General features: G+C 36.0%; 2 protein-coding genes across 6 annotated transcripts in view; both read right to left on the bottom strand.

Annotated features, from left to right (window-relative positions):
- Positions 1–1,430: 1,430 nt before the first annotated feature.
- Positions 1,431–4,524, bottom strand: eif5a (eukaryotic translation initiation factor 5A). The gene is made up of 5 exons (XM_067434318.1): positions 4,396–4,524; positions 3,218–3,408; positions 3,031–3,135; positions 2,341–2,472; positions 1,431–2,257 (listed from the first exon to the last, which is right to left on the bottom strand). The coding sequence occupies exons 2-5, from the start codon at positions 3,383–3,385 to the stop codon at positions 2,195–2,197; spliced, it is 468 nt and encodes a 155-aa protein (XP_067290419.1). The 5' UTR covers positions 3,386–3,408; positions 4,396–4,524; the 3' UTR covers positions 1,431–2,194.
- A 3,572-nt stretch (positions 4,525–8,096) lies between these two features.
- tnikb (TRAF2 and NCK interacting kinase b) overlaps positions 8,097–19,244 on the bottom strand; it is a 66,863-nt gene continuing 55,715 nt past the window's right edge. For all 5 annotated transcript variants that reach the window (XM_067435353.1, XM_067435354.1, XM_067435352.1 and 2 more), the window contains 9 exons: positions 18,361–18,463; positions 17,999–18,181; positions 17,740–17,883; positions 17,493–17,627; positions 17,184–17,284; positions 16,100–16,249; positions 14,614–14,773; positions 12,774–12,913; positions 8,097–11,431 (listed from right to left, as the gene is read on the bottom strand). In XM_067435353.1, coding sequence (XP_067291454.1) covers positions 11,348–11,431; positions 12,774–12,913; positions 14,614–14,773; positions 16,100–16,249; positions 17,184–17,284; positions 17,493–17,627; positions 17,740–17,883; positions 17,999–18,181; positions 18,361–18,463 — 1,200 coding nt within the window. In that variant the 3' untranslated portion in view covers positions 8,097–11,347. The remainder of the gene's footprint in view (positions 11,432–12,773; positions 12,914–14,613; positions 14,774–16,099; positions 16,250–17,183; positions 17,285–17,492; positions 17,628–17,739; positions 17,884–17,998; positions 18,182–18,360; positions 18,464–19,244) is intronic.

Genomic DNA, 19,244 nt, shown 5'->3' with positions numbered 1-19,244 from the left:
GATTTCGGACGCAGCATGTTTTTCCAATATGTTAAGATTATATACAAATTTAACTCAACTTTTTAATAACTTGTAGCAATTCTGTTTCAGCACGTAAACACCTATGCATTCCACAGCCACGTGGCTTTTACCTTCACTTACCATTTGAGTAAATTTAGGTTTATTTTTCTCTAGTATTGATTCTATGCACCTACTACTTTGGCTGTTATCATTATGTGACAATCCCATTTAACATACAATAAACATGCAGTATATTTTGAATGTTTTGGTGATTCCCCCATCATACATTTATTATGTACTCTCTTAATAAAACCAGAAGGCAGAATGGGCTCTGCATACCTACTAAGGAATCATGACTCATCCTTACATCATTGTGCAGACATACCAAGACAAACTTGGGTGTGGCCTTAGAAGGAACATGGGCACAAATCAATTTGTCAGTTATTGGGCATATTTCTAATCTTGAACAAATTTAAAGATTCCTGTTTGCTTGGTTACATTTTTAATGTCACTCAGCTACACAACAGCAAAATTAGAAATGAATCCATATGAAAAATGTAAAGACGCGATTCAACATATAATAGACTGACTTTAGAGAAAGCGCTTACTAGGAGCCAGTTGATAAATAAAGTTTGTGTGTTTGAATAATGCAATGCCATATGCCTCCAAACCTGAAGTGCAACACTTTCATTGAGTCAGTTTTGTCAGGGCACCCGGCCACAAATGGGAAATGAGTGTTTGACTCCACCCATGCAGAGGATTTGGCAGCCCAACCTAACAAAGCTTTGTTTTTCTTTCCAGTTACTGTCCTCACTTTCTAAAATTATGTTCCCATGTCATTTAGCCCATTTATACATGTCTTAAATAATTTAACATTTAAAACCATTCAATAGACATTAACGAAACTTATTTTTATACACATAATATATACACATGCATATATTTTACTTTCTCGGTTTGAGAACACAAACATTGCATGTTGTGCTACTGAACACTTAGGTGATGTACCTAAAAATCACACTTCAAACAGACACTTTCTGATTAAAGTATTAGCAAATGAAGTTGTCCCAAATTACCAGACAGGTTAAACCAAGTAACTTTTAAACACAAAGATATTCATTCTCCAAAGATAAAAAGACTTAAAGTCCACATTAAATATTACCGGATAAAAAAAAAGAAAGAAAAAAAAAGTTGTAAATATTAAGCAACACCTTAACTAGCATTTGGGAACTACTTTCAATACTGATGAGGTGCTTCATTAAAAAATAAAAGGTAATCTATTACGTTTTTTATTGTTTTGCTCTCTCCAGTCAGGTGACAAAGGCCTCGAGTGAACAAAGGAAGATTAGAACTCACATCAAAGATTCAGTCCTTAAGAGCCTGAGCTCATTCTAGGGCAGCACTGATAAGAGTCTACCTGGAGACAAATACAGGCTTCAACACTTTATTTAATGTTGTCACTTACAGCCAAAATCAAGCTGGCTGCTATATTGGGTTACAGAGGTATTCGCACATGGCCATCACATCCTTTTCACTTCTGAACAATTAGAGACTGGCATTTAAGAGGACATTTCACTGGAGTTTATTTCTCGATCATAGCGGTTTTTTACTTGAGAAGGTACTCAAAAGTACTGCAAGAACAAGGAAGTGCCAAATACCAGTGTGCATCTCACTTTGAGGGGGAAAAAGGCATTCAATTGAGGGAAATTAATCATAGTGCCAGCAGGGCATAGATTGTACAAGGAGAAAAGTAAAAATATGGCACCCAGAGGGGGAAAAAAAAAGAAAAAAGTTAATTGTCAGTTGGGGGTTTCCTCTCTCTCGTCGCAACACGTTGCATGAATCCTGCACACTAGTTACTATTAAGAAATTCAAGAATACAAAAAAGGAAAAATAGATCCGATTTAACATTCAGGAATGTAAGCGGTAAAAACTTGAGAGGGAAAAAAAGATGTGGAATGGGGGAGGTTGAGGGGGTGGACACTGACATAATAGACTTCTTACCCGAGAGAATGCCAACTGACCCGACAAGTCCAGCACAGTATTGGAAGAAAAAAAAGGAATACAATCACAACAAAAATGTGAGGTTGCTTGTGAAGGCCATAGCTTTGGTGACAAATAAAACCAAAGAAACAAATGCAAGAGATTTGTTAAAGTGTAGCATGTTGCAGCCTGAGCAGCCCAGTCTCTCTTCCTATTTGGTCATGGGTTTGACAGCCACTGCAGATTCTTCGCCCATAGCTGAAAGCACAGTAACCTGTGAAACAAAAAAATTAGTGGTTAACATTGACGAGGAGCAAGTTAAAAACTAAATGCATTCGTTCCTACAGGCACGCTTACCAACATCTCTTCACCAGCTGCAAATTTGCTTTCAATTTCTTTGCCCAGGTCACCGTCTGGCACACGCAGGTCCTCACGCACATCACCATTGTCCATCATAAGAGAGAGGAACCCCTCACTGATGTCAACCAGCTAGGAAAACAAGAGAACGGTTTGTTTAAAAGGGAAGAAATGGTTTTGCACAACAGAATACTATCTACACTTCGAATAAAAACTACAGCATGTTGTTCTGGTGGAAGAGATTCACCTCAGGCAACCAATTAAGATTGGCTGTGTAGGAAAAGCTGCACTGAACCAATAATGTTCTAAATAGGAAACTGAAAAGAAAAACTAGAACGATACTAACAATTTCAGTTTGGGACATAAGATAGAGCTCAAGTAGTATTTTAATTTGGCTCCAAATGCAAAGCAAACACGGTTAAACATTTTTATTTTAGAACCTTCAACTATCAGATTACATTTTCCAACTAGTTAAAATGACCAGTGTTTAATACAATCAGGAACAAGTAATAATGGAATAAACTGACAAGTCACTACATTGCAGATTATAAAGCATTTTCATTTATTTCACACAACTTAGCCTACAGGACAAGAGAACTTCCATTGAATGGCCAGAAGTCGCATGCACTCCCACTAGACAAGTGCATTTTCACCTTTAAATCTTGAATTTCACAAAGCCAAACATCTCACCTGGTAGTCATTTCTTTTGGTGTTAGGCACGTCCATGTTGTGGGTGGACGGGCAGATATCTTCATACTTCTTATTTGTGAAAATGTCAATTCCAACCATGTGAACCTGTAAAGAGAGACTTGGTTACTTAACATTTGCAAGTTAAAACCAGCCATGCAAAAGGAGGATATCCAAATATGCAAAATACCTTTGCATGACCGTGCTTTCCAGTCTTAGAAGTGGACATTTCAACAATTTTGCAGGGGCGACCTTTCAGGACCACAAACCCGTTCTTGCGCAGGGCGCTGCACTGCATGGGATAGGTGGCAGAAGCCCCGGCATCTCCGCTGGTAAAATCAAGATCTGGATCTGCCATGATGGGGATCTAAACAAGGGGCACTGGAGATGGGAAACGGGACATGGGAAAATTAGTATGTTTTAACAAAGTCTCAATCCCACATACATCACAGATGAGTCACGTGCGAATGAGCCAGGTTTCCACTGTACGAGTTGGCTAGTCGGGCATTAGGGGACTTTAACAGCTCAAGATGAATTAGTTTTCTATTAACTATACACCAAAATGTTAATCATCTATTTCACACAGAAATATCAAATAAGTCGCCTTTGTTTTGATTAACACTTAAACCATTTAGAGAATCCAAGGCAAATCATTTATATAACTTGATTTAACTTCAGCTAACAGTTGTTTTTGTTGACAAACTTTACGTTAGAATACTTAACGAGCCACAGTTGACACTTTACGGTCGTTGTTTTGCACACAATTAACACAATGACCACGCCGAACAGGCCAGCTGGACTCTCAGAAGGCTAGGTAACGCATGCGCTTTCATAATCGTAACGCTTTCACCATAAAGATTCAACGGAGTAACGCGTTAAGTTGTTGATCCAACGTCATCGTTTACAGAAAAACGAACGGTTAACCGCGCGAAACGTGTCCGTTTCACCGCTGATCAATGGCTCGGCTAGGCTAACGCCCAATCCTTCCGTACAACAAAGTAATTGAGACGCACGTAAATGGAACAACGACCACGACTGAAAAACAGCAAAGAAACTAACAAACGCCGGGAAACCGGTCTCGTGCGGGTAAGCCAAAGCTTCTCACGTGTCTCTTTTTCAGTTAAGTCACGGCGCGCGGGGGGAAAGGCCTCGCGCGTGCGGCTCTGTGTGCTTGCGGCCTGCGAACTAGAGCCGCTCCACAAGCCGCATTAAAGAACCACCGCAACACGTTTTCTCAACACGAGCCGGTAACATTCACTACCAAGACACACACGTTCATGTCCGACAGAATTTAAAAGAAACCATCAAGACAGGAAAGTTCTGTGTCATTTTTTGTCACAGTTCAAACACGCTCCATGCAGCACTTACTTCCAAGAAAAAAAGGAACGTCAACGCGCATGCGCGGCCAATTTTAATGCGGCATCCGTACAGTGGGCGGGATTCCTCTTCTTCTGCACAGAAACGAGGGTGGATTGGGCATGAAGCCTATGCTTAGTGCCTCTTAGCGCTTAGGATCAGTGAATTGAACCTCATGAATTGTGCCGTCCTATATATAGCCTTTAAACACACACACGTGTGTGTCTGCTTCCCTATCTTTGTGGGGACTCTACATAGACTGCACAAACCGTATATTCTATCTGTATGATTTATAAACTTGTTTCTTCATGGGGACCTCAATTTAGGTCCCCACAGTGACAAGTCTGCTTGCATTCTTAGTCATCCCCCTTTTTAACTGTACAAGCTACATTCTATTCCCCTACAAACTCTACATACAAACATATCCATCACAGAAAACATTATGCAGTTTTGCATTTTTAATAAAAACAGAACATTGCATTTTAATCTCGTCTTAATACCAGTGTAATACAATTAAATTATACAAATTTGTGTCCTCATAAATCATATAAAAGCACACACACACACAATAATACAATTACAGCCTAAACGTGATGGCATTGATTCAACAAGGTGCTGAAAGCATTCTTTAGAAATGTTGGCCCATATTGATAGGATAGCATCTTACAGTTGATGGAGATTTGTGGGATGCACATCCAGGGCACGAAGCTCCCGTTCCATCACATCCCAAAGGTGCTCTATTGGGTTTATATCTGGTGACTGTGGGGGCCATTTTAGTACAGTGAACTCATTGTCATGTTCAAGAAACCAGTTTGAATTGATTCAAGCTTTGTGACATGGTGCATTATCCTGCTGGAAGTAGCCATCAGAGGATGGGTACATGGTGGTCATAAAGGGATGGACATGTTCAGAAACAATGCTCAAGTAGGCCGCATCAATTAAAGGATGCCCAATAGACACTAAAGGGTCTTAAAGTGTGCCAAGAAAACATCTCCCACACCATTACACCACCACCACCAGCCTGCACAGTGGTAACAAGGCATGATGGATCAATGTTCTAATTCTGAATCTACCATCTGAATGTCTCAACAGAAATCAAGACTCATCAGACCAGACATTTTTCCAGTCTTCGACTGTCCAATTTTGGTGAGTTTGTGCAAATTGTAGCCTCTTTTTCCTATTTGTAGTGGAGATGAGTGGTCCCGGTGGGGTCTTTTGCTGTTGTAGCCCATCCACCTCAAAGTTGTGTGTGTTGTGGCTTCGCAAATGCTTTGCTGCATACCTCAGTTTTAACGAGTGGTTATTTCAGTCAAAGTTGCTCTTCTATCAGCTTGAATCAGTCGGCTCATTCTCCTCTGACCTCTGGCATCAACAACATTTTCGCCCACAGGACTGCTGCATACTGAATGTTTTTTTCCTTTTCACAGTCTTCTTTGTAAACCCTAGTAATATTGTGGATGAAAATCCCAGTAACTGAGATTGTGAAATATTCAGATTAACCCGTCTGGCACCAACAACCATGTCAAGCTCAAAATTGCTTAAATCACCTTTCTTTCCTTGTCTGACATTCAGTTTGGAGTTTAGGAGATACACCCCACACCCCTAAATGCATTGAAGCAAGAGCCAAGTTTTAGAGCACTTCATGCTTCCTACTGCTGATCAACTTTATGGATATGCTGATTTCATTTTCCAACAGGACTTGGCACTTGCAGACAGTGCCGAAGCAACCAGTACCTGGTTTAAGGACCTGTTCTTAATTGGCCAGCAAACTCACCTGACCTTAACCCCATAGAAAATCTGTGGGGTATTGTGAAGAGGAAGATGCGATACACTCTTAAAAAAAGATTATTAAAATAATGGTTCTTTTGCAGGGTGTTTGGTTACATGAAGAACCTTAAATATCCAAAGAAACTTAAATGTTTAGAAAAAGGTTCTTTTAAGAAACTTCCACAAAACAGTCCTTTGGGGAATCAAAAATGGTTCTTCTATGGTGTCACTGTGAAAACTTTTCAAGTTCACACTTTTCAGTTGGCAAAGATTTCTAAAAAAAAACCTCTCTTTGCATTGGTCTTAAGAAATATTCAAATTTTCTGAGATACTGCATTTGGGATTTTCCTTAGTTGTCAGTTATAATCATCAACATTAAAAGAAATAAACATTTGACATATACCAGTCAGTGTGTAATGAATATATACAATATATAAGTTTCACTTTTTGAATGGAATTAGTGAAAAAATTACTTTTTGATATGTGTGTGTGTATATATATATATATATATATATATAATTATATATATATATATATATATATATATATATATATATATATATATATATATATATATATATATATATATATATATATATATATATAAATATAAAATATACACACACAATAAACATAATGGTTAGCTCTGAATACATGTAGTTAATTATGTCACCATGAAATCAAAATTGACCATCTAGTTTTTAAAAAAAATTGAATATTGCATTATTTATTACCATGGATATGACAAGACACGATATACTATCATCAAACAAATATATATATATATATATATATATATATATATATATATATATATATATATATATATATATATATATATATATATATATATATTTTTTTTTTTTTTTTTTGTAAAATAGCACGCATGTTCTGTTTTGATGTGTCAATTTATTAAAAATAAAAAAGGCTAAGAAAAAAATTTCTGTTTTGGGTATAATATTTCCATTTACCCATTCACATTCTCCTCGTTCAGAAAACTGGAGTTTCAGTCATAGTAAAGAGTCGAACATGAAGATGACAAAATCAGCAATGCTCAATTATTGCTAACAGCGTTTCTAGACCGATTCATCAACTTTGATATGCAGCCTTCGGTTTCCTCTAATCATAAACACACTGAGTACGGATTAAAAAGACTAGAATATATCGGAAATAGACAGAAAGGGCACTGAACAATACTGCATTAAAATAATAAAACAAACCTACAACTTATTTTTTTAAAAACATTTTTTTTAAGTAAAAAAAAAAAAAAAAAAAAAATGTAAAAGAAAGCACTTATTAAAGCATCTCTGACACTAGTTTTCATATTTATTCCAGACAAATGAATCCAAAATACGGTTTAAAAGAACAGGAATAACGCTGGTGTGTTCTAAATACAAGATACCAGCATTTAAGCACTGTACAAAAACAAATAAAATGAATAAAGCAAAACTGGATTGTTAAGTTTTAAAACCACTTAATATTCAGTTTTAAAGATTCAGCTCTTGTGCGTTGACAGGAGGTTTTGGTGACTATAATGCATATACTATAATGCATGTATTATTACTACATCTTTTTCACCTGGGGTTGTTCGATTCACACCCTAAATGTAAGCAATAAACTATAAAAACCAATACATTGACTATAGGTATAGGCACATATTCTATGAGATCACTATCTCTTAGAATTCCAGGCGACATTTAGTTACATTTGGAAAATAGCCTTAAAAATCTATTAATAAAATATTACAGCCCAGTTTCAGCTTCTAATGTCTACAACAGAAGACTTGTAATCTTCAAATAAAACTATTTCTAATTTTAGTGCCTGTTATACCTTTAATTTGTAGTTTTACAAGGATTAAAAACTGAAAAATGTTATGTTTAATCAAACACACACACAATCACACATCCATGGAGCAGCCATAAAAATAACAGCCAACATCCAGAATGCTCAGTTGTGCTATAAATCTCAGTTTAATACACGCAAAAAATAAGAGAAATACAGAAATAAAACAACAACTCGCTCAGCCTGAATATAAAGGATGTACTTACAGTATTATTGTCCATATTAAGAAAGAAAATGAGGTCAAGCACACATCAAGACTTTCCACACAAAGCAACCACACGGACGGTGGTGCGTGAGAGGATGAAGAAATCAACTGACCTCAGTTTACATCGGTGTTGATAAAATGGATGGGAAGACCCCATAATTACTTCAAACCTGCACACACATCCACTCAGTTCACAGTTTGATGGATAAAAAACATGGTCTCAAAAGATCCTATTGTGTAAAGTGAATTTCACACACTATTGCCCTTACAGAACAGTAATGAAAATGTATAAAAGTACATAAAGGACCGGATGATTCCATCTATTTGAATAAAATGCCATGTCGTTTGGAAGGACTTCAAGTCTATTAATGGGCGATTCTGCAATTAGGTATTTTTGAGTACATGAAAATTAAAAAAAAAAGAAAGTTCAACTGGTTTCATACAACATTTTTTAACTTTCAAGTAGAAATAAACGTCACAATTATGTGCTTGTTCTTTAAAAAAAAGTATTGTGAATTAATATTTTTTTAATCTGAGTGCTTGGTGTGGCGGTATTGGAGAAAAAAAATAAAACTACAAATAATCCAAATCAACTGAATAGATCATTAGGATAAAAACTAAATAACATGTCACCCTAGTGTACTGAAAAATTCTCTAATTGAAGAATCACCGTATTATGAAGTATAGGCTTGATTTGGCTCTTGCACAATATTTTTGTTGATTTTTAAAAATAAAAAAAAGCTTCCATTTTTGAAAATTTCTGTCTGGTGCTCTACACTTAAATCACCTCTGAATCTACATGTAAATGACAATAGCCTTGTTTAACATTAGTTAATTTACAACATACTTAATTGCCAATTGAAAATACCTATTATAATTGAATAAACTTGAAAATTCACTGATCTACTGGTTGCATTTCAAAAAGACATAATTCCCCCCAGAGAATAAATACGTGCCTCTTCAAACTATACGATCATGGATATTGCCTTATATTGTGTCACTTACAAAGTTTAAATCACGGCATCAATAGTCATTGCCCACATAGAAAAACCGAACCGATCCAACAGGTGAACAGAAACGAGGTAGCCTTAAAGGAAGCTCTGTAAAACACTACCCTTTGTTCACTGATTTATGCGATTCACACAGAGGAGATGAATAGTACAGAACCACATACAGCATTGCATGTTCCCTCACAGTTCCTATGCATTCGTTTCGGAGGCAGGACTCTTTTCCAAAAAAAGAAGTGTATATTTACAGAGGGTGGTAGTGAAAGTCCCTCTAGAATCAGCTGGAGAATTATAGATCCATCTCGAGGAGAGGCGAGCAATTGACTCACCAGGCTCGATTCCCTTGGCCTTTATTGCACTTTGCTGTAAGTCATGAGAAAAACTTAAAAATACAAAACTGCAGCACATTCTTATCCTACTGACACGTGGAGGTGTGTTACTCCTGATATGAAAACAATTTGAGATTGCTGGTATGTTAATGGTAACATATCTACCGTTTTTGTATTGTTTGTATTGTGATTACATTTCATCATTCATTCACATGTACACACACACACACACACACACCCTTAAACAGCATCTCCCATACTCTATAACAGAATATCAGAATCTTAAATGTACTTTTTTATGTTTCAATACAAAGCTCTCTAGTATTTACCAATCAGTTGAAGTATTCAGAATCATCTCTGCTGATCCGTTTCATCCTCCATTAAATCTTAGTCAATCCATGTGGAAATTTGTTCACCACAAGGAATGGTCATTTACTCACCCTTTGACTTTCGTGTCAATGTCCAGGCTGAAAAGTGACCAGGGATCTCAATGAAGATTTTCATGATTCATTAGTGAATGATGACTTGCATTTTAGCCTGTTCCTCACAGAAAACATTATATGGCTTCAGAAACTAGAAATATATAGTGCACAAGTTCTATGGACTACTTTTATTATGCTTTTTTTCGTCCATTTTAGATCTTGGCAGCCACTGGTCACTTTAATTATATGGAAGAGAGCAGCTTGGACATTCTGCTGAATATCTCTTTCCCAGATCCGGCACACATCTGGTATGAATAGAATCCACATGTACCAAATGTGGGCCGGACCTGTGTCGACACTACTTGCTATGACGTCATGAGCGTGAGTAAATGAGAACAGAATTAAAATCTTAACGTGAACTATCCCTTTAACCCACAATAATAAGCATGAATAAGTTGCAGAAACGGTCAAAATAAACTGAAACAAGTTCTGGTTTACAGCACAATCTCCCTGAGCACAAGGAAAACAGTGCGAATCACAGTCTCCAAATGTGACGTGAATACTATAGAGCTTTGGCATAAAACAAGGAATGCACAGTATGATTATTCAGGATCCTTTATATTTCCATTATATGTCCATATCAGCAGGCATCAATTTCCATCCAAAAAATTAGCATGTTCCCTTTCCTTACAGAAAAAATGCATAAACATCAATAGATCACGGACGTAAAAAATAAAAACGAGCAGCTTTGCAAATTCATTTTTAAGGCATTCTGTGGACAGCCCGAAGCGTGTCTGCTCCAACGTAATGTGGTAGTATCATACAAGTCTTAAATATCAGTTTCAATTCACACATTAGAGTGATATCCACATGACACAAACATCTGTGTGCATTCCAAGCTGAAACATAAAAAAGAAAAAAGGTCGATCACACAAACCAGGCTCAATGGATTCATCCCGCAAGGGAGGTCTACCGACGTTCAGCGCAACCGTGATAAATTATTGAGTCAAAAAGTGTCTTAACAGTACAAATATTCACTCTACTCTGTGGGTCTTATTTCCCATATTTCCAGTCTTCACCTCCAGAAGAACCTAGATACATATTTGTAAGGACAAAAACATCAGAACCCCACAAATGTTAATGAAAGGGCCATTAAAAACAAAGCAGACCGGTTGTTCTCCTCTGTCACCCCTTGTTGTCAGTGGTGGGTGGGGTGGGGTGGATTTTGGGTTTGTCTTTTATTCTTCTGAGAAGGACCCAGCAAGGTTTGGTCTTTTTGCCATCTGCCAGATTATCCAGCGCACCTGGATTTTCCTGTCTTTCCTTTTTTTCACACTTTTCAATAAAGTAGAAAAGGTCCACAGATACAATGCAGGGGAGGGCGGGAATGAATTACCAATTCATCATGGAGTTTCTGTTCAAGGTCATGAAGAAAACTTGGCTGCTGCCTCCTGATCTGACCGAGGCAAAGAACACCTGCAGAAAAGAGACAGATGGAGGAAAATTATCATATTGCCCTTTATTCACTTAATGAAAAAAAAAAAAAAAAAAAATTATATATATATATATATATATATATATATATATATATATATATATATATATATATATATATATATATATATATATATATATATATATATATACACACACACATTTTTATTAAGTGAATAAATATATATAAAAAAAACCTAATTCAAAATATGAATAAAAACTACAAAAGTATATCAATGATAGTAAAACAACACCAATCTTTAGAAAATAGCATTTAAAACACAAACAAATGTAATCTGTGTATTCATGTTGGTTAATTGTTTTGAAAAACTTGTACTATTTTCAAGAAAAGTTTAAAATGTAATGGCTAAAGGATAATATGTCATGCATATCAAATAAAACATATATTCCTTAAATTTTGATTACAAGTGAGTGTTCACATTTTATTTATAGTATTACAGATTAAAGGTAAAAACGCATTATAGTTTTTTTTTCCAAAAACCAAATCAAAATGGATCAATACAAATAAACATATAACATAATTAAATAGATAGATATATTACTTATAAATGATATTTTCTCTGAGAAAATAATGAGATTTTTAAGCCAAGCAAAAAATATTTGTTAATTGTTTGTTAATTATTTGTATAAAAATAATATATAATATAAATAATAATATTGCTATATAAATAATAATGATTATTAATATATAATATTTAAATTTTATATATAATTTAAATAATATATAAATAATGATAATTAATATATAATATTATTAATATAATATTATATATATATATATATATATATATATATATATATATATATATATATATATATATATATATATATATATATATATATATATATATATGATGTAAACAATAATAATTAATATATAATACTTAAATATTTTTGTATATAATATATATTTAAATCAGAAACACGAATAGATTAATAAATCCAGAAAAACTAAATGCGCGCATGTTATTGGCCCACATAAAGATTTATAGAATTTAAAAGTGATGTTCATTTTTAAGTCTTGTTAAAATGAACCTAAAAAAAGAAAAGTAAAATCAGTAATAGCAAGTTGCATCCTGATAACATAGTTGAGACAGAACTTAATAACCTTACTTCAGCTGAACAATGACACCATTTTCTTTTTAGAGCTGCTTTAAAGCAGAATTCAACTCAATTTGCATCACTGAATCATAATTTTCCTGTTGACATTATAGTAATATTCAGTACTATTTAGGGCAGATAGTTTGCACATTGGGATGCAGGGAATCTATATTGTATAAAGCGCTCAGGTGACTTAACATACTTTATCGTTCCTCTCCGAAAGGAACTTCAGTCGCTGTGCTCGCTTGTGCATGAAAACTCCGTCGAGGTGTCCCGTTTCCACGGAGCGGATCTCAATGGCTTTCTCTCCCCAGCCCATGATCTGGTTGGAGTGGATGTAGGCTGCAGGAGGGGATGGGGAAGGTAGCGAACATATACAAAAGACAAAAGAAACATGTGACAGGAGAGCGCTGACATCAAATGCAGTACATTATCAGAGCACCCCGTTCCTCAACGACTTCTGACGTCCAACAGCAACTTGAAACTAGCCCAGATCCAATGAAAACAAGCCTGCCAAAGCCACCCCACATCATCAGGAGGTCATTATTGCAGCAGTTTCTGAGCATCACAAATTAAAGCATGATTGAAGTACCAGAAATTATGCTTATTATTGGTCTTCAATTTATAAACTAAAGGCAAAAGGATAAGAGTACAAGGAACTAGCATCTAAATCCGGAGCTCATTGGATACTCATGAACTAACATCAACTCTCTCCGAGGACTTCCTGTGCCCTTCATAGAGATAATAATGATCTGCTCGTTTTGACTTCCTTTGCTGCTGATATCTTGTGTAGAAAATGCATGAGCTATGAATTTCAATTTGTTATTATGAATGCAGAATCACTGTCAAGTTGAACATAATTTGGATGAAACATTAATTTGTTCAGAACTGAGGGGGTGGGCGGCTGCTGGTCTACATCTGAACCCTCAGTATCAGACAACAAATGACAAAAGACATCCAACTAAATCATAACGTTAACATTCTTCACGGATGAGAGATGAAAACATTTACAAACAAACATTAAGGCTGGAAATTAATTTTAGAGACATCGGGCACAATATCTGATGCATGATAGTAGTAAAGCAAGAGCTGAAAGACACAGCGAAATTTACATCTATAAGACAACAAGAGTTACATCGAAACGGATGACGGCCTTTTGGTCCCGGTTATCGATTAAATATGATTTTAGTTTTGGGTAAATCTCAGGAAAACAGGTCACATTTCACTCCAAAATCAAGAGAAAATATATGAAGAAAATCAAGATTTTTTGCATTGTAAATATGGAATTAAACACGGAGCCATTTGTATATGGACATAAGCTAAAATCATAATGGATCGTAATAGAATTTCTAGTTTCTAAAATAGTTTTCTTCAAGCAAAATCAATTGAAATATTTTAAATACATTTTTTTTAGTTTTGGGTAAATCAAAACATTTTGCATGAAGAAAATCAAGCATTTTTTAAAATTTTATTTTAAACAATTTGCATTGCAAACGGATCAGCAAAACATCAAATCATGAATGTAATAATAATATAATGTGAATGTCTTTCTTTTGATTTTAAGGTGAAATATGACCCAGTCATGTTTTCTGACATTCATTCAAGTATGAAAATAGGATCCGAGGTCAAATCTTTTTTTGGGCTTTTGCTCAGAAAGGAAATCAGATGAAGTGGTTATTAATAACAAAGGTATATATATATATATCGTGTTAACAGTGTGAACAAAACAGTACACAAGATGTGCCAGACATACAGACAAACATTGCACTCTGTGTCAGGGTTTAGTCTAGGTGGGCCGAGGTGGGGTGGGGCGGCATTGGGCAGATTATATGGGCAGAAAAGCGGTCTAGTTAAGTGAGGGACAGGAAAGACAGAAGAGCAATGAGTGGACAGAGACATGCGTGTTTGTGTGAGAGGACTGATTCAGAGAGGGTTCATTCTGAGGGGTGTCGGGGACGGTCAGGTGCACTCGCACGGACCGGCATCAGGGCTCTAGAAGGAGAACAGGAGCGTTTTGTGTGAAATAAACAACCAAAACCTACCAACAGAGGTGGGCATCTCTCCCCACTGGAGCACCACGTCTTTAGTGATTCTGCCGTATGTGTTCACATAGACTCCCTCATCTTCATAACACAGAAGCATCTCCATGCCGTCGGTCTTGGGAAGCACCACAATGGCGTGAGGGGTAACACTGCCCTGAATCTGGGAAGGGAGGGGTGGGCGCAGATGAGCCTTGGGGTGACAAAAACGAGCCGTAGTGCAAAACATTCCCCCACTAGGTGACGCTCTCCCCCTCCCCCAGGCGGCCCTGTCAGTCATGTTTTCTGCTCCACTGTCTCGTACTGTGGGTGGCCAGAGCTTCTCCCTTTGAGAAACTGCTGCAACAATCGAGACTCCTGCCCTCTGCTCCACCACACTGACGCCTGAGCCCAAAAGCGCCCTGCTAACAGGCTACCATGGGGCATTGGAACGGTTTGGCTGCTTTGGTTCATGTACATGTTTGGTTTGTCAAAGGTCGTAGATCGGGGACATGTTCTCTTACAGTGGAGATACTTTTCTATCACACTTGATAATGTTAGAACAATAATGGCATGTACTTGCAATATCATGAAATCTGTTTTAGTCAACTTCATAACCATTCATTTACACACAGAACATTCATACGCGTTGCTCTAAACTGTTCAACCAGGGTCCAAAATTAACTTTCTGCCAAACCAGGCGATTCAGGTCAATTTAAGACCAAGAGTTTGCATTTGTCATCATTTTTTTTAATAATATATATTTATATTAATATATTCATTAATCACTCGTTTTATGCAATATGATGCAATATACATGATTGAGCTGTTTTCTTTTATGATTTATTTGTGACAAATTATAGGTCATTGTCTCATTGACTTTCAGTGAAAATGAACACATCATGTTTGAGTTTTCCTATATTTTAGTCAAGTTTTCTATATTTAAAACAAAGTTTTTCATATATTTATGTTTTTAGTTTTTTTTTGGATGATATTTTTTTTAGCTTCAGTGTTTTTCTAAATAAAATCCTATTTAGCTTTATAAAAAGTTAGATACATTTCTACAAGATAATAGATGATGCTAATAAACTTATGATACATTTCTCATTGAGGATCAATTTGTTAGAAGACATAAGTTCTGGCAGATGTATTTAATATTGCATTGAATGTCATTTATATATTTTATATACATAAAAAGATATAGATATACTAGTCTAAGACAATTAATAAGTAGTATGCATTAAACAAAATTGTATCTTTTTGCAGTCCCTAAAAAGTTACGAGCCAACTGGAAAATTATTTTTTTCTCTCACCAAAGGCCTTTTTAATCTTGTATTTGGTTTGATTGTTAAATTTGGACCCTGTCTGTAATTAAAAGACACATATGTGATACAGACATCAACACTACAGAGCATGCCAGTGTCCCCGGGGAGGAGTCGTCCTATTTAAAGTCCCTTGGAAACAGGGTAAGGAGGGGAGAGCTGCCTCCGCTCGGCCTGTTGTCACTTACGTGGGATGGAATGTAGATATCGTATGGATTCCCAGAGTCGACATCTATCACGTGAAAACCAACGCTGGAGCCATAGATAACCTTTAACCTCTGACCCTCCTCCACCGTCAGGTCTACAAGCAGAGGCTTGTGCTGAAGATCTGTGAAAGACTTTACAGAGACAGAAGAGACACTGAAAACATGGCGAAAAAGCTACTGAAGGACTCTTAACGACGACATTCACAAAGAAATTTGCTTTGTGCAGGGGTACTCTGAACGTTCACACTCACTAAGCACTACTGTACCAAAGTAACTACTTAATTTCCACATTTCATGCTCTGTCCTGCAAAGCTGAGTTTTAAGGCCTATATAAAGTAATGCAGTTTAGTTAAAGTCCCCTTTTGGTGAAAATCAAGTTTTTAATGTTTATATCTCCATGTGGTGTTTTTAATATGCTTTAAGACAAACCATAAGCAAATACATTTTTTAGAACAGTCAACACCACTACTGAGTGATTTTTCTTTAAAAGTAGTCTCTAGAGTAGCCAGGTTATCCTGGTATATTTTTCTGTTGATATGAAAAATCGTAATATAGCAGGTGTATGATGATCATTACGACGCTATAATGACCTATATGCCTTTCTCCAATAATGTTCTGAAAGCATTTCTAAGGATACTGATTTTTAGAAGGCAGCTGTCTAGAGAAGACGAACGGGAACATGGTCTGTGTAACACTAGCCACACTTTATTAGCTGTCTGATAATGTAGTCAAGCAAAAGGATAATAATATTAATTACCGTTATGTGTCCGACATTGTAAAGAGCGATACCATTATGCAGCGTTTACTACAGGGAAGTTGGCCAAGTGGGTCTCAGAGCTGGTGTGAGTGAGTGGAGGTGGGGCTAATCAGTATTTATATTAAATTAAGTAAGGGTGTTACAGTCAAGCTATTTTAAGGAATGAAGACATCTTTCAGAGGAAAAAGCATTCAAATATGCCATTTTGGTGATCAAAGATGAATTTGCGACTATATGGGGACAATCACACAGTAGCTCTTCCTAAAAGGGGTAAAAAGTGTTCTAACTGGACCAGATGTCCAGTCTTACCTTAAAAGCCATGAATTTGTGGTATGGTTTGGGAGCCCAGGCATAAATCTCCACTGCATTCTTCAATGCAATCACCAAGAACTTAATCCTCTCATATTTGACTGTTGAACAACAAATACATGTGATGATAATGTTAGTAAGTTTTAAAACATTTTTGGAAAATACCAGACATTTACAGACAGATAGAAACATGATAGGTGGATAGATTGATGATAGATGAACAGATGGATAGGTGGATAGATGGATGGATTGATGAAGTAAATTTAGGTATAAAAACAACTTTTTGTCCAAAATGACCAAAGGACATACCGACTTTATAATGGACACAACCCTCTAGGTCACCAACAGTAATCCATCCTTGTTTTTTTTCTACCTCAGGGTCATTGTGAAGTATCCTGTTTCGGAGCCATGACAGATAATAGACCCGCAGTTTATTCTTTTTGCCTGTGAAAAAATAGGGATTATGAACCTCTCATTACATACAGATAATACAAAGATCTAACAAAAACGAAAACAAAACAGATCTTTGTCCAGTCAACTAGATAGTTGAACTCACCTGATATGGTGACCAGGACATTGAGACCCTCCAGGACGTCCATCTGTTGAAAGCGCCTACGGTTGATCAGATTGTAGACTTTGCCCTGACCACTGCGATCTAGTAACATGAGTCCATTTTCTGTTCCTACCAGCAGGTTCACTCCTACAACATTCAAAAATGATTTGAAGTTCATAATATGGATCTGAAGTGATATGAAGGCATTTATGCTACTCTAAAGTAGTAACAGATGGAGTATAAAGTTAGAAAAAAAACTCACCCCACAGCGCAGCACACAGGATCTCAGAGTTGAAGCGCTTCTTGTACTTGCGGATCTCCGGTGTGTCGCTGTGTGGCCGGATATTGGTGGGATTGACATTAACAACAGAAATCTTCCGAGCCTCATTCAATCGAGCTTGTTCCTGTTCCTGCTCCTGCCGCATGAGTTCGTCTGCAAAATGAGCTGTGTGGCCAAATAAAAACATCATAAAAGGTCAAGCATGTGAAATATTAGCACCCCTGTTTTCCCCATCAACAAGGTGCCAATCGGTGAGCTGGTGCACAATTCTGAGCATTTCCACTAATGAAAAGGACACTGTAACTATTTCAGTGAACAAGCTGGATAAGACATGGATAAGTCACCTGAGGCAGGGTTGTCCTCATCATCCTCTGTGGGGGAAGTCTGATACACTCGAGGGTCCACAAAAGGTGTGAAGGAGGCTTTAGATCCACTCCCCATCCCAAACTGCCAACATGAAGAAACATGATGTGAGAAACAAGCATCCACAAAAATCTCAAAATGATTGACTAAAGTTAGAAAGGTTCATTTATTGTAAAATGTTAGCAGGAAAAGCAAGCACCGCAAACTTTTTTTATCTAATCAGTATTTTGTCTAATTTATTATTATTTATTGTATTATTTATAAAAGATATTAATACTATTAATACTTTTATTTGGAAAAAACACAAATTTGATCAAAAGTGACAGTAAATACAATGTTAAAAATATTTTTATTTTAAATAAACTGTTCTTTTGAACTTCATATTTATCAAAGAATCCTGATTAAAAAGCAATACTGTTTATAAAAGTTAATACTGTTTATGGTTTCCAACATTGATAATAATAAAGCACCAAATCAGCATATTAGAATGATTTCTGAAGGATCATGCGACACTGAAGACTGGAGTAATGATACATAGAACAGAAAAGTCATTTAAATTTGCAATAATATTTCACAATATTAATGTTTTTACTTTATTTATGATCAAATAAATAAAGCCTTGGTAAGCATTTAGACTTCTTCCAACCCAAAACTTTCCTACTGTTGTATATTTTAAGTGAATAATCTTGTTAAAATAACCTTTACATATCACTTAAAAATAGAAAAAATACTGATTAATAAAAACATTTTTGCAGTAAAAGCACAAAATCAGGGCACTTAAGAGAAGGGAAAATGGGTTAAAGGGCAGAAAGCATACTATTGAAAGGCCACTGTCCCTCCATGTTAATGGTTTCAAAAAATGTAA

Source organism: Pseudorasbora parva, chromosome 24 (genome assembly GCF_024679245.1).
Source record: "Pseudorasbora parva isolate DD20220531a chromosome 24, ASM2467924v1, whole genome shotgun sequence".
Lineage (NCBI taxonomy): Eukaryota > Metazoa > Chordata > Actinopteri > Cypriniformes > Gobionidae > Pseudorasbora > Pseudorasbora parva.
Note: the sequence above shows the minus strand (reverse complement) of the source record. Positions and strands in the feature narration are given on the sequence as shown.